This window comes from Bemisia tabaci, chromosome 3, assembly GCF_918797505.1.
Source record: "Bemisia tabaci chromosome 3, PGI_BMITA_v3".
Taxonomy (NCBI): Eukaryota; Metazoa; Arthropoda; class Insecta; order Hemiptera; family Aleyrodidae; genus Bemisia; species Bemisia tabaci.
Window position 1 is genome coordinate 20,655,177 of NC_092795.1, and position 15,780 is coordinate 20,670,956.

A 15,780-nucleotide genomic window follows, 5' to 3' on the forward strand; every position below is an offset into this window, starting at 1 on the left:
GGTTGGCAGCAAGTGCGGTTGGTGATAACCGTCAAAAGTTGGCAATGACCCCCCTCCCATCCACAAAAACCAAAACAAAGCACCGCCATTTTTGGGTCCTAAGCCTCTCCATGGGGCCCAGTGGCCATAGACGCTATTAGTGGCGACGTCATCATAGGGGTTCTCCATTATATCGAATTGGATCCAAACAATAACATTGGCATAACCTCTTTCAATGCTACCAGTGCGAAAAAATCGATATATATCGCTTTTCTGTGACGTTGCACTAATAGCGTCTATACTCTCTCAATATAGGTACTCTAGTACCACCCGTCCCATCCCGTGTCGTGTAGTTCTCTCCCGGTCCCCTCTGGACCATTCCTTATGAACGACTACGTGAAGAAGAGTGAATGTGACTCACCAACTAGACATCCGTACTTGGACAAGACTTTATCGACTGTCTGGTCTGGAATGTGATGGGGGACCCCCGATAAACAAATGACGCTGGTGCCGATGGATGCATCGCTCAGCTCCACCGTCTTGCCCTTGATCGAGACGCCTGACGTGAGGACCCGGTCCAAGTCCGCCTGACGCCCCAAACTCACGAAACAACTCCCGTTCACCATCCTCACGCCTTTCAATGACGACTGCAGCTCCGGCGAAAACTGACCCAGCAGCTCGTCGATCACCTCTTGGACCTTTAGAGAAACAACAATCATCCGCACATGCGAATAGATAGATGGAGTTTAGCAATAGGGAACAAAATGGACCACTAGACAAGGTACGAATTTAAGCGATCTGATACTAGTTTCTTGTCCAAAATTTCACGTAAGACACGATTCGCGCAACGAAAATTACTGAAATCAACTCCTTACGAAGATATAAACGCTATTATTTCACATTGGTTACGAGGAATTTGAACTGCCCGCTCACAAGAAACTCAAAGCTCTACGTGAGTCAAATCGAGCACTACAACGGTTTCAGCAAGCTTCTCAAACGGGCAATGTTCATTTCCCACCGTGTTTTGTTCGAACCATAAGCAATTTGCTATAGCTGAGCCAAAGCGTCAAGATTGAGGTTGCCAGATTTTTATATCGCAGAGACTGTCATGATAACGTTTAGCGCGCGATGTGAATCACGTAGAGCATTGAGTTTTCATGAGCGGGTGGTTTGAATTCACGCATCAAGAATCATTAAACAGGGTTATCCAAAAGTCACTGACCACCCCTGTAACTTTTTTCCAAATTGAGATAGAAGTTTGAAACTTTGGGAATGTTCCTCGGTCTAAAGTAGCAACTTTTTGGTCCCCCCAAAATTTTGGGGGGCGGCCCCCCCTAAGGGGGGCGGGGGCTAACTTTTTTTTTCAAATGGCAACCCCCCTTTGTGATACCTCATTCGAAAGATAATAAAAAAAGAAAATTTTTGGCGCAAACCGCAAGTCAAAATGTTGATTTTTGACAAAATGGCGGCCGGTCAAAGTTCAAAATGGCGGAAATTTGGCATCTCCGTTTTTTATTGGCGGATTGGTCTGAAACTCGGAATCTAAGGGTTTTTTGGGACGAGAAAGACGATTCTGGCATCGGTTTTCCAGAAAAGTCAGTCCTTTTCAAAATGGCGGCGGTCAAAATGGCGGCCTAGAGCGAGAAGTGGATATTTAGGCTGCTTATCGTTGGATTTGCATGAAACTTGGTATCCGGGAGTATTTCGGCACGAGAAGAACGAATCTTTCATTGGATATCTGAAATTCCGACGAATTTCAAAATGGCGGCGAAAAAGTGGCGAGAAATCAGTTTTACGGCTGTTTACCGATGTATTTGCATGAAATGCGATATCGATTATTTAGTATTTCAAGAATTAATGAAAGATTTCTTTTTATCCAGCCAAAAACCACCAGGATATCGAATTTCATGCAAATCCATTGGTAAACAGCCGTAAAACTGATTTATCGCCACTTTTTAGCCGCCATTTTGAAATTCGTCGGAATTTCAGATATCCAATGAAAGATTCGTTCTTCTCGTGCCGAAATACTCCCGGATACCAAGTTTCATACAAATCCAACGATAAGCAGCCTAAATATCCACTTCTCGCTCTAGGCCGCCATTTTGACCGCCGCCATTTTGAAAAGGACTGACTTTTCTGGAAAACCGATGCCAGAATCGTCTTTCTCGTCCCAAAAAACCCTTAGATTCCGAGTTTCAGACCAATCCGCCAATAAAAAACGGAGATGCCAAATTTCCGCCATTTTGAACTTTGACCGGCCGCCATTTTGTCAAAAATCAACATTTTGACTTGCGGTTTGCGCCAAAAATTTTCTTTTTTTATTATCTTTCGAATGAGGTATCACAAAGGGGGGGTTGCCATTTGAAAAAAAAAAGTTAGCCCCCGCCCCCCTTAGGGGGGGCCGCCCCCCAAAATTTTGGGGGGACCAAAAAGTTGCTACTTTAGACCGAGGAACATTCCCAAAGTTTCAAACTTCTATCTCAATTTGGAAAAAAGTTACAGGGGTGGTCAGTGACTTTTGGATAACCCTGAATATCTTCGTAAGGAGTTAATTCCGGTAATTCTCGTTGTGCGTATCGTGTTTTACGTAAAATTTTGGTCAGGAAACATGTATCAGAATGCTGAAATTCGTACCTTGTCTAGTAATCCATTACAAAAAGAAAAAAAATGCCCACCCTGCTAAAAATGATGAGTAGGCTATTCAGAATTCGCCGACTCACATGAGTAGAATTTCCTACTTATATGAGTAGAAATCCTACTTATATCACTAGAATATTCTACCCGTAAGAGTAGAAAAGTTCAACTCATATGAATTCAATTTTTTTCATTTTTCAGAAGTAGTGTTTTTGACCAGGAGACACCAACATAATTTGTGAATTCGATAATTTTTTTGATGCGGTGACTAGTTTCTGAGATATCGGACACGGTATGGATTCAACGCTGAACTTATGCGAGTTGAAATCTCTGGTCATATGAGTCGGTGAAAAGTGAACAGAGAAATTCTGCTCATGTGAGTTGAATTCAATTCATATAATTTGAAATTCTATTTATATGAGTTGAAATTCTACTCATATGAATGAAATTCTATTCATATGACTTAGATTTTCTACTCATTTGTACTCGCCAATTTTAGCAGGGCATTTGTTTCATCATTTGCCAAGTCGCCGGAGGAGGGAATTTCTGAAACCACGCGATACAGTCGCCACTCTATAGTTCGAAATTCGATGGAAAAGGAATTCGTTCGAATTATGAAGGTTTCGCAATGAAGAGTGTTCGTTATCGAGGGGCGACTGTATTTGGTATCTAAAAAGGGCATTTCTTAGTGAAAAATCGACTTTCCGGGAAATTGGTTGGTGAGAGAAGAAATGAAAGGACATTTTCGGCTTCAGTTTATAGCAAAATTTAAGACGGGGCTGCGTGCAGAGAAGGTAGGGTCAATTTGACCCGGCTTGGGATTTCTAGGGATAGTCTTTAAAATGACAATTCCCCGACACGATATAACTCTTCTCAAAATACCAATTTTTCATTAAACGTGCGCCTTTGAAGCTTCTTGAGATACCTCTAAACATGTTTTTAATTTAATTTTGTTTTATAAGCCTTGAGTTTTCCCTAAAAAATTGGACATACTTCAACGTGAGTTCGTCACCTTCTGGCCAACGTATATCACGAGCACCATGCGACGTTTCAGAATTTCCGCCGCCACTTTACTTTTTTAAAGGAGACATTGTTCAACGAAGCTGTCCGAAAATTTCTCTGTATTTTCTTTGTGCTGCCGATAAAATTCAGTGAAATTCTCAAACAGATTCAACTAACAATTTCTCTGAAAAAAAAGTAGCAGCGGAAATATTTAAACGTCGCAAAGCGCTTGTGATACTTTGGCCGGAAGGTGACGAGTTAGTGACGGCGCAGTGATACAACTATTCGTGCTTGATGGATGTCCGTGTTGCAGCTACAAAATTGAAGGCGCGACGGCGCGAGGCGTGAATTCGCAACGCTCCGCTCCGCTCCAATGAGGTGCCGCTCAGATACGAGAGAAAAGTTAAAATACGAGGTCCACTGACGTCCCTCCTATCTTGGGCTGTGTTGACACTCGATTTTTTTCGTCTTTCTTCAATGTGATGTCTGATTCTTTTTTTAGGATGTATTTGAAGATCTATAGCTAAAATTCGTATGCACCCGGCACCCACCAGCACCCCAGGCCTGGGAATATAAGAGTTAAAATAGCTGTTAAAACTCAGATGGTCAAGCCTGCTCTAAGTAAATGGACTGGAGTCACATTTTCATGGCTGATGAATGATAGTCTGTTAGATGAAAGACGAGTAACCTTTTGTCATCAGTGTTGCGTACGTGCGTGTTTGAAGGCGACTGATCACTCGGGAAATTCTCGCAAGAAGATTTTGTGAATAATAATACTTTTGAAGGTGCCGGTTTCTTTCAATTTTGTGCCGGTGCAATCAAAGGTTGTGAGATTTTTTATGGCATCCAATCATCCACATTATTTGCAACGTGCCAGTTATCTATGGAACGTCGTTTGGGACTTTATTGAATCATAACCTCTACGCTACTCTGAACGCAGTTCTCTGGGACCAAAGACATAAAGACGGAGCGCTCGTATCTAAAAGCACGGGGAAAAAGTGAAGCTAGGTTCGGCGCTGCGCGCTTGTGTGAGTGTGTAAATGAGCGCGGGAATCCATGGCGGCAAACGGAAATTTGATTTGAACTTGTCCTCTTGATTTTTGCACATTTCTTCTTCGAAACGTATTTTAAATTCTTAAAACGAATATACTAAGAAAGTTCGGTCTGCGTCCTAATATAATACACCTACTTTTGCTCGGTAACAGGCAGTAATCTCAGATAAAGTTAGTTTTTCTTCTGCTCATGGTGGTTCTGCAGGTTCAAACAGGCCGTTACAGTTCTAGATCAACGTTACTCCCAAATGAAATTAATCGGTCGACGACGGACTGAAACTAACCTAAAGTTAAAAAAATATGAGTGTGTACCTGAATTTGGGCAAAAATCAACCTAAAATACTTTGTTTCCGCAATTTTATTTATTAGTTCCCGCCCTACATTTGAATTCAAACTTGTCCCGATTTCGCCGCCAATCCTCTAGCCAATAGTAGAGGTGATTGAAAAGAAGCTCTAGAAGCTTCATTTTTTGCTTTTAGTGCTCCGTCTTTATGTCTTTGTCTGGGACTAAACTACGTCACTGGGGACTTTACCAATAAAACCCAGTTGGGACATTACTGATCCCGCCTCGAAGTTATTCCTACGTTGCCAGCTGTAGTTTTCTCTATCAGATTATTATTTCCGTTCTACGACCGGCCGGTGGATAAATAATCGTCATTGGTTTTGGCGGTGATTTAATTGATGATCTTTCAATAATCTCTAAAAGCGGACGCGTTTTTTGCTCCGTATAAAATTGAATTTCAGTCACGAAGACTGTGTACATACCCAGCAATTAAATTTTTAAATACTTCCTGGCAGTTTTTGTATTGAGATAAGGCAGGTTTTGGAGTGCCATAAAATGACTCAAAGTTTGAGAGAGCTTTCGTAAAAATCCACACCAAAATTCTGAGGCAAATCAAAGAACATACAGCTCACTGACAAGACTATTGTCACTTCTGTGACTGATATTATAAGTCACAACAGATATTGGATATACTGCCATGCCTTATACGTGAGTGTTAAACGGGGGGCCTCAGTGAAATGTCTCCTGGTGATTTTTAGCAATTTTTCAGGGGATTTTAAAAAGTTTATACTGTTCTTATTCTATGGTAATTTTGATAAATCGGTGCGAAGGCATCGTTTCTGCAGAAAATCGCATTACTCTGGTATCAATCGGCTGTTAAAAAAACTTTTAAAAAATAACTCTTAAATTTAAAAATGACCACTCTCAAAAAACCTGTTAAAGTTCTCTTATTAGGAAACCCGTTTTGGCTAATTTTTAAGCAAAATTTACAAGCAGTAAAATTTAGGTAAAGAAAAATGTGATTACTTATATAGAAACTCTTAAAATATCAACGTAGTTTTTCAAAGCTAAAAATGTTTGCAAAATATGTTATAAATCTACAGTGATATTTAGAGGGTTTTTTTTTAACCCTATTTTTCTCTTAAATTTTATTTAAAAAAATAGCCGAAAACTAATTTTAAGAGTTTTTGAAGAATTTTTTAAAAGCAGGTCATTGCTAGTAGGGTAGTTGTTATTTAGATCACTAAAATACCGTTACATCATTTTTCAACAGCATAATTCTCATTATTACAAACATAAACAAATCAGGAAAAACGCGTTGAGTGAAAATGTATACGAAACAAAATCCGATGAGTGAATTATTAAATATAATCAATAAACTAATTTGCAAAGAATCAAATTCATTTATAATTCCATTATTATGATGTCAACTGGCAACGCGATATTGGGTGACGTAGGCTAAAGTCCCTCCTGACGTAATATTGTCTCACCGCTGTCTTCACATTTACGAGCGAGAGTGCTGTTTTAGTAAAGTCCCAAACGACGTTCCATAGTTATCCAGCTGCGGGAATAATTGAACCCTCTAAAAGGCAAAGTACAGTACATAGTTCTGACGAACTCTAGTTTGAGTCTTTATTCAGTCAAAAAATCGGCAAATAATAGGTCTGAAACAGCAACTATCAAACCACGTATCTCGGAATTAATTGTTGGCCCTTAGTTCCAAGAACACGTATTTCGGGTTTTTGGCCGTTTCTCTTGACAGATGGGAAATACTTATCATTCAAAATGCTGACTGTCTTAAAAAGCGTCAAAAAATATTTTCCCTCCACACTCAAAGATGAGGAATATTTCACTTTCCTAAAAAATCGGGTTTTCCGAGATCCGCGGTGGCAGACTTTTGACCATCGATAGATATTTTGCAATCCTTGTTGCAATAGCCTGACCAATTTTCGGAGATGGTGATGTGAAGCAACTAGAGATAGTTTCGATGGTACTTACCGTGATTTCAGGAAACTGCTGTGTCTGGAAAGTGAGAGTGAATGGCTGCACCGAGTTCAGACGGAGGAATTGTGTGCTCTCTGACTCGGAGAAGGGTGTGCATTGGAATGAATTTGCGGCATCGTGTCTCACTTCTGTGACTCCTGTCCCCGTTTGTGGATCCACTTTTGCTTGAAATGATTGCCGTCGCGTCAAGATGGTCGTCACAATTTCACCTTGCACCTGCACCATAAAAACGTTCATATTAGAATGATGTTATATTTTAAATGTATCATGGATGAAGGATTTTAGTGACATTTTTGTGATATCAAGAATACTCTTCTCGACAAAAATCATACAGAGAGCAATTACTTGGATTAAAACCTAGGCCTAGTGGTCAGTATACATCTGACTCTAGGTCAATAGGTCCCGGTTCGAATCCTGGTAGTGGCTACAAATTTTCACGGGACTGACGGATGTATCTGCAGAAACAGATACCACTCGGTCTTAATCCCTGAAAATTTGAAAGCCTAGAGCATGGATGTGTATTTCCGGTAGCTTAACTGAGTTCTGCTTGGTTTTCTGGGCTGTATTAGAGAGCTACAAAAAAACTTAAACTAGCTTTGAACTCAAAAAACGAGACGAAAATCTTTTTTGTTCAATTTTTTCGCAAAGGACACCCTGAGACGCGAATTTTACCCAAAAAAGCTAAATATTTTCCTTCAACTTTTGAATCGATAATATCCCTCATTAATGATTGAAAATTACTACCAAAGAAGTTGTATCAAGGGTTTAGAATGCTGCCTTTTTTATTAAGATGATACTTAGTGGTCTGCAGTGTCTATGTTGGTCTTGATCATCGATCATTGAATAGGCGAATATTTATCGTAAAGCGATCTAAAACACGTTTACAGTGCAATATGCTGTCGCGTTACTTCCCATGTAAAACAATGCACTTTGAGTTGTATGATTGTCTACATTCTTTGGCAAAGAGCCAAAAAATGTTCTCAACTTGCATTTGAACTTCGTCTTTCTACTGAAAAGCATACAAATTCACCTAAGCTTTTGGTACCATTGAAGATTCCCTCTCTCACTCTTTCAATTTTTGCGTGTATTTATGTTAGATGAAGAGTGGGATGAAGACCCACTTTCATATGATTCGTAGAAATCTACGAAATCTACAGAATCTACGAATCTATCGAAAGTCATCGGGGGAGGGGGGGGGGGGGGTAAATGAATTTATCTGGTGTTCCTCATTTTCAGCTTTTCCAACTTAAATCCCAAATTTTTTATTTGAGGTTATGCTCTATTGTTTTGAACCAAACAATACATTGAACCACTATCAAATACGATCTATTAGGGGCACACTTTTTTTGGAAAACGCAGAGAAAACAGAAAGAATTCGGAATTTGGAGAGGAGCCCTGGAACCCTGAGGAATCTCAGACGCGCAAAATTCAATTATTACAATAGGATATGTGCCAGAATCCTGGAAGACTGCGGAAGTAATTGTTATCCCGAAACCAAATAAACCCATGGAAAAGGTAGATTCCTACAGGCCGATTTCATTATTGTCAGTGGTAAGTAAACTATTTGAAAGGGCTTACTTAAAAAGACTATTGCCAATTTTAGAAGAAAGAAAGATAATACCAAATCACCAATTCGGTTTCAGGGCGTCACATTCTACCATAGAACAAGTGCACAGAGTTGTGAGTCTTATAGAGAGAACATTGGAAAATAAAGAAGTATGTTCGATGATTTTTTTAGATATTTCAGCAGCTTTTGATAAAGTCTGGCATCTGGGTCTTCTCTTCAAAATACGAATTTTTTTACCATTTAATCATTATAAGCTAATCAAATCTTACCTGGAGAACAGAAAATTTAGAGTTAGATTTAATAATTGTTATTCAACATATAGAAGAATAAAGGCAGGAGTACCGCAAGGATCATGCCTGGGCCCATATTTATACAATATCTTCACTAGCGACATCCCAAAACCGAAGAGGGGCTTTATCGGCACTTTTGCAGATGATACTGCCTTAGCAGAAAGAGACAAAGACATATTTATCTCTAATCATAGATTACAAAAAGCTATCGATGAAATGGTTGAGTGGGTTTCTGACAATGGCGCCACGCTCAACGCATGTAAATCTGCTCATACTGTTTTTACAAATAGGAAAATACCACAATTACCAGTTCTCATAGAAGATGAACAAGTTCCTTACGTTACAAGCGCTAGATATTTAGGAGTTTATTTAGACTCTAGACTTACTTTTAAAGATCACATCAGAATCAAGGTGAAAGAATTAAATAAAAAGTATAAAAAAATGTATTGGTTGTTAGGCAAAAGATCAAAATTGTCAAAGAAAAACAAAATTTTGCTGTATAATCAAATATTAAAACCTATATGGCAGTATGCTTCACAACTATGGGGTTGTGCAAGCAAATCTAATATAAATAAGGTAGAAAGATTCCAGTCGAAGGTTCTACGAGAAATTATTGGAGTACCATGGTTCGTAAGGAACGAAGACATAAGGAGAGAATTAGAGGTACCCACGGTTAGACAAGTAATTGCTGAGACAACGAAGAGATATGAATGTCGTATTGAAAAGCATATCAATGTAGAGGCTTTAAACCTTTTAGATAGTACAATACCTGTGAAAAGGTTAAAAAGGTGGGAGACCTTTGAACTCCCATCAAGATTTAAGTAGTCTGTAAGGTATGAGTGAGAGTGTGAATGGAGTGTGAATGAGGGTGAAAGGAAGAATGCAAAACCATTAAACTAAAAACCTTTATGTTATAATACATTTAAGAAAGAAGGCAGAGAATTTACAATTCCTGTTCTTTTAGATAATCATAGTATTATCTAACGTTAACATATAAAATTAATGCAGTTTGTTAAGTTTTAGTTTTAAGCCACGTAGATAGATACAAGAAACACTTGTAGTAGTTACGATATATTTAAATAAAATTTCTTTTTAAAAAAAAAAAAAAAAAAAAACGCGCAAAATTTAAATCGCGAACCGTTAAGGAGGAGCGAATGTTTACTTTGGCATCGTAAGTGAGAGGCCATCAATCAATTCCTAGTGACTAATCACTCCGCAAGAAGATGTCGCCGAAACCGCAATAAGCATTTCTCCGCACGCTCGAATCCGGATGCCACATGCCACATGGTTAGACGTCATTACTGCACGCCCCTTGGCGAACGCAGACCTAGCGAAGTTGAGCATATCATTAAAACGAGGCCGTGAAAGTTTCCAACTAAAAGCTGCTTAGCTTTTAAACTGCAACAAATGGAGGCTCATTAGAGGAAAGTTCGAATATCCTGAGCCACTTAGCGGGAGCTTAAAAATTCAGAGGTTTCCATTGTCTGCAAGCTATACACCTACACTCAAAGTCCTAACCTAAAAATAAAACTTCAAAGCACAGGACTGAAAATAGACTTGTGCCTCCGTCATTATTATTAAAAGCACATCATTGTTATGACACGACGCACTCTCTTGACTTTTCTCGCAGCTGCATTTATGAAGCACTCCTGTTTCTTAAGTTAGAGTTCAGGAGTCTTCTCTGCTCCTTCAGGCGTAGTTAAAGTGATTTTTAGAACACGTGAACAATTATTAGGAATGCTTAAAGCAATTTCTCATAAATGTATACAGATTTTATCATTCAGAGGCAACTTTAATAATAGTAAAAAAGATAATTAAAAAGTATAAGGAAATGAATCCATAAAGTTGGGTCACGTGTGAGAGAAAATTAAAGAAACTCGTGGTCAGCTTTTTTAAAAAATAAATGAGTAAAAAAGAAATGTGCGTGGCGCGAGCTTCAAAGTGCAGGGCTTAAAATCAGTTGTAATGGAAAGGAAGTTACCGTGAAAGAAGGAGGCCTTGTCCTTCTGCCATGAGCTTGTGAAGGCACAAGCCCTTAAGTCTCCGACCACTGGAAAGGCAACGCAAAAGTGCATGGGTAGGATTACCTATCATTCGCAAATATTTTTACGTGGGCTGATATTCCAACCTAAATTTGTTCATGTAGGTACTCCTCCTGTCTGTCTCTTAATGAAACTTTAAACAAATGATTGTTACCCCAAGTGCATTTTTAACTCGAGACCATAAATTGTAAATCAGCGTTTAGAGTACCTTAACCTAATATTTCACGTGGGCCCTTTCTAGTCTGTCCTCGACAGTCATAAGTTAACAGACGAAAATTTAGGTGAATTTTCTTCGATGCAGTTGGGAAAACCATAGGCATAGCGCCCACGAAGTGTTTTAGAGAACGTACAATCATCATCAATGCTAGTATAACGAACAGGCAAATAATAAACACTAGATGACTGTATTCAGCAATAATGGCAACATTTTTTTTAGGAGTAACGAGTCGACTAGCTACTCCATTGTCTCGACTTCCCATAAAAATCAAACTAAAAATCAACATGGACGTAGTCTTTTTCTCTGGAATCAGTTCGACTTTTACGAAAGACGCGAAGAAATCTCCCAGCTGAATTCTTTCATGTGATTTTCGACGTAAGTCTTTTTTTTAAATCAATGATGACAGAATCGACGATCAGTAACTAAAAAATGACATTCCTGACTGATGCCCCGTTGGATAGAGACAAATGGAAATGCATTGGTTCGATAAAGTCGGCATCATGTAAATTAAAATTTTCTCCTAAAGATTAGATGAGAAGCTGAGATGACTCTTCAGCGTCTATTCTTGCTAGACGCAGTCTAATCACGAGCCTTTTTTCCTTTTAAGATTAGTAGAAAGTGCGAAGAAACCAAAAGAGAAAAAAAATATGAGCAACGCTTCACCTCTCTCGTCACCACGCACGTGGCTTGCAATCACTCCGCGGGAAATAAAATGGAAATGTTTCCATGAGAAAGTCGTTTGATTGTTTTTGCATAGTCAAGTAGCACAGAACGGAATAACACACGTCAACATCCCGAACAATCACTCATCTGTCCCTTGTCGCGTTAGGAAAACAGTAGGTACTGGATGGGCGACATTCTCACGTGGTATCCCGGCACACTATTTAAATTCAAACGGTTTCCCGCGTAAACCAAGGGGCAGCGCCGAACCGATATCAACACCCGAAGCACGGGGCGAAAAGCACGTCATCCGAGAGTTCAATCATCAGAGCAGTCGGCCATTTAATTGAGCTGAAAACGGGGCGGAAAGGGAGGAAAAATCCAGGGAAGGAACTTAAAAGATTAGGCAGAAACGCAAACGACGCGACGGAAGAAGAGCACGAACTGAATTGTCTAATGACTAGGATGACTCAAGGTATCTTTGTCGTCTATTTTCGGTCCATTTAAAAGTGGAGGGCCCGTAATTACTCCATGATTGCCAACTTACTATTATTAAGTCAATATTTTACAGCCTCTTTTGTTTGGATATCGCGTCGCCCCTCCGCCCCCGCCTCCCGTTCGCGCCCGCCGCCGCTCCTGAAGTGTCGCTGACACTCAATCTAGACAAATTATTATTCTGCCGGGGGACCCACCGCGTTGCCAACCTGCAATTTTGTGCAGCCACCCCAACGCCAACGAATTTATCATCTTTCAAAACTAGCGTTTCCTTGGATGTTGTACAACGAAACACATTTGTTTCCTCTCCCTTTTCTTGTAAATTTAAAGTTGCATTACTATTTTTCTTTCATTTGGGGCCGTCCATAAATTATATGTACCTTAGGCACTTTCCCTTTCCCTACATTTTTAACCCTACTTCGTTCCGTAATACCACCCACTCTTCTCTCGCCCTAATTTCAAGACATTTGTAAGACAGTCGTATATACCCGCCCTCTCTCTCACTAGGTACCCTACCCCTCCCTAGGTGCCCTACGTATTTTATCGACGGTTTAAGTATAAAATTTCAAGACAGTAGCATTTAGAGTTGAATCATGACAATTTATGACACAAATTAATTTCAGACTCGAATATTTGAACGGGGCCGGATTTACCTACTTGCCGCCCATGAGCCGCCTGTATGTTGCCGCCCCCTTCTCATTCGTTTTGAAACACCAATAAAAACCATCAAGTGAACGTGCCGGCGGGGGTGGGGTGCATGAGACGCGTTTGCTCGTGTTGCAAACATTTTTTGGGAAAGCCCTGTCAACACTACTAGCAAAAATTCACCGAACTTTGCGCGAACGTTAAGTTTCGTAAACCTATCTCTGCAAGGACAAGGCCTTCCATTCATAAGAAATGAACGCAAAAATTATGAAAGAACAAACATAAATGTGGTTTAATGATTTTAACTTCCGCCGCCGCGCCGCGCAGACCGCTCCGTGTTTGGAGCAATGCGTGAAGTATTCCGACAGTTTTGTAGGCGCTATGAGTTTCACGCTGACCGCACTGTGTTTGGCGCAATGCGTTAAAGCACTCGTGCAGTCTTGTAGGAATGAAGGCGCTAATATGTGTTACATGTCGACCGCTGCGCCGAGGGCTTCTCCTTTTCATCTCAAGTCCTCATCATCATTTCTCTCTTAGTCGCCGTTCCTGGCCAAATTGCGTGTTAGGTCTCTCTCTCTTCCCTCGATTAATTAAAGGTGCTGTCTCTTGTGTCACCGAAAGACGACAAAATTAGAAATTATTATACTCTCAGGAAATGAGAGATTTTGTTTGTAATTTTTTTTCTAAATCCGATTTTTTTTAATACCTACATTTAAAAAAATTGCAAAATTTGCCGCCTCCTAGATTTACCGCCATGGCCGCGGCCCATGTGGCCCCCCACCCCCTTTATCCGGCCCTGTATTTGAAACTAAAAAATGAGCTCTGGGGTGAAGTTGTTCATGAAGTATGCCCTGAAACGACGTATACTCAAAATTACTAATATTTGAATTTATTCGAAAGCTGTCACTTAACTATAGTGATGGATCGAAGCTTTTTTAACAACCGGTCATAACCGGTTCGTTTAGCCGATCAATCGCAAATACTGAAATCCTTTGCCCGGTGTCAGCGGAGCAATTCGATTTAAATTTCTAGGTCTAATGTCATCTGTTAAATGGACGTATATTTCTGCCAAACGGAACTATGTGCATTGAAACGTGAGCTCTAAGACCCATAAGAATACGTGCATAACAGGGCTCACGTCTTAATGCACATAGTTCCATTTGGCAGAAGTACGTCCAAATACATGCATAAAAGTCGCTTTCACAGTGCTCTCTGGCGTTCTGCGACGCCTAACCGCCACAGTACTCGGTCCTTTCGATCGTACACGCTCCAATTATAAGTGTCATTTCTTCTTAACTACATTGATTCATGTGAGGATCGAATCAAAGGTTTTTTAACAAATTATCATGACCGGGTTCCTTTAGCCGATTGGTTAAAAATGCTGAAATCCTTTGTCCGGCGTTAGCGGAGCAACATACCACAGCGGTCTGATTATTAAAATTAATAGACAAATGCTATAGATGATGAAGATATAGAAAACATGGAGCAGTCCTATTGTTTGAAACGGGTGGTTGTTATAGACAAAGGGGGAAAATGATAGACTATAACTACAAGGTCTCTCGTGAGTTGCCGTCAGTTAGTCTATTACTACCTCCTATGTCCATTGCAACCACCCGCCTCCACCAACAGCATCGCTATATTTTCAGTTTGCCTTCCTTGTCTATCGCTTTGTCTATCAGTTTCAATAATCAGCCCGCTGGACTGTTAGGTATCCGCCTACACTGGGGAAAAACACATTGGATCTAGAGTCAAGACTCTTGAAAACATTGACAAGAAAAAATACTCTCGATTCAATCAGATTTTTGCTTAAATCTAAAGGAAATCCGCTCAAATTAAGAGGCTTGGTTCTTGATTTAAGCAAAAACCCGATGGAATCAAGAGTATTTTTTCTTGTCGATGTTTTTAAGAGTCTGAACTCTAGATCTAATGGGTTTTTTTCTCCGGTGTAGGCCCTCTCGAAATTTTTCTTACGCCCCCTAAACTTCTTCCCGGATCCGCTACTCCCACGATTCCTATTATTACCTCCTTTGTCTATAGCAACCATCCGCCTCCACCAATTGCATAGCTTTATTTTCAGTTTGTCTTCCTTGTCTATCGCTTTGTCTATCAATTTCAATAATCAGCCCGCTGGGAAGCTTCAGCTGTCCAGATCTAGGTCTTCAAGGGATAGCATGAGCGGAATCCCAGAGGCTATTGATTCTCGGCTATTTTCGCCTTCCATCCCACGGGACTCGAGTCTCGGGCGCGATTGTGGAAACTGAGGAAGTCACGTATCCCGTCTCTGAATATCCCCGGCGGGCTTATACGTTGTCCAGAATTTCAGAATACTTGCTTCGCAGATTCCCCATTGTGTTAGGCTAAGAGGTTAAAAATAAAACACTTGCACGGCACGGCGCAGCGTGCTTAATTCAAGCGTGCGAGCGTTGACAAATCGCCGCTTGCACCCGAACTCCACGTCCCTTACGAACTGGAAATGAAAAGACTCTCCAAGATCTGTGATAAAATTATACGAAGAATCACGTGGGAAAGAGAATCGGCATGGAAAAATTTGAATTGCTAACTCAGTAAGCTAACTTCACAGTAATTATTACATTCGGGAAATTGGAGGAAAATAGAGATTTAAAAGCTTTAGAAAATATGTTTCTCTGTGACATTTTTTACTTGACTACTTGTACTAAAGAACATTAGATCATTCTGTCAATATGATTCTAATGGCATGGTCTTCATTTATGAACGAATTTCATCTTTCTGACATCAGCAAATTCTCTAACAGGAGCCTCATTTATAATTAATTTATACTTATTCTTTACTATCGTGATAAAAGAACCTATCGTCTTCTCTCACCGAACCTGATCTGTCTTGGCTTTATATGACGATCATTACTTTACCTTATCCCACCTGATCATAGCG

The 15,780-nt window shown here is 40.0% G+C and overlaps 1 protein-coding gene across 2 annotated transcripts in view; it reads right to left on the reverse strand.

The window, feature by feature from the left end:
* LOC109029979 (uncharacterized) overlaps nucleotides 1-15,780 on the reverse strand; it is a 51,126-nt gene that overhangs the window by 13,120 nt on the left and 22,226 nt on the right. For both annotated transcript variants that reach the window (XM_072297981.1, XM_019040717.2), the window contains exons 4-5: nucleotides 6,949-7,170; nucleotides 401-677 (exon numbers count right to left, since the gene is read on the reverse strand). In XM_072297981.1, coding sequence (XP_072154082.1) covers nucleotides 401-677; nucleotides 6,949-7,170 — 499 coding nt within the window. The remainder of the gene's footprint in view (nucleotides 1-400; nucleotides 678-6,948; nucleotides 7,171-15,780) is intronic.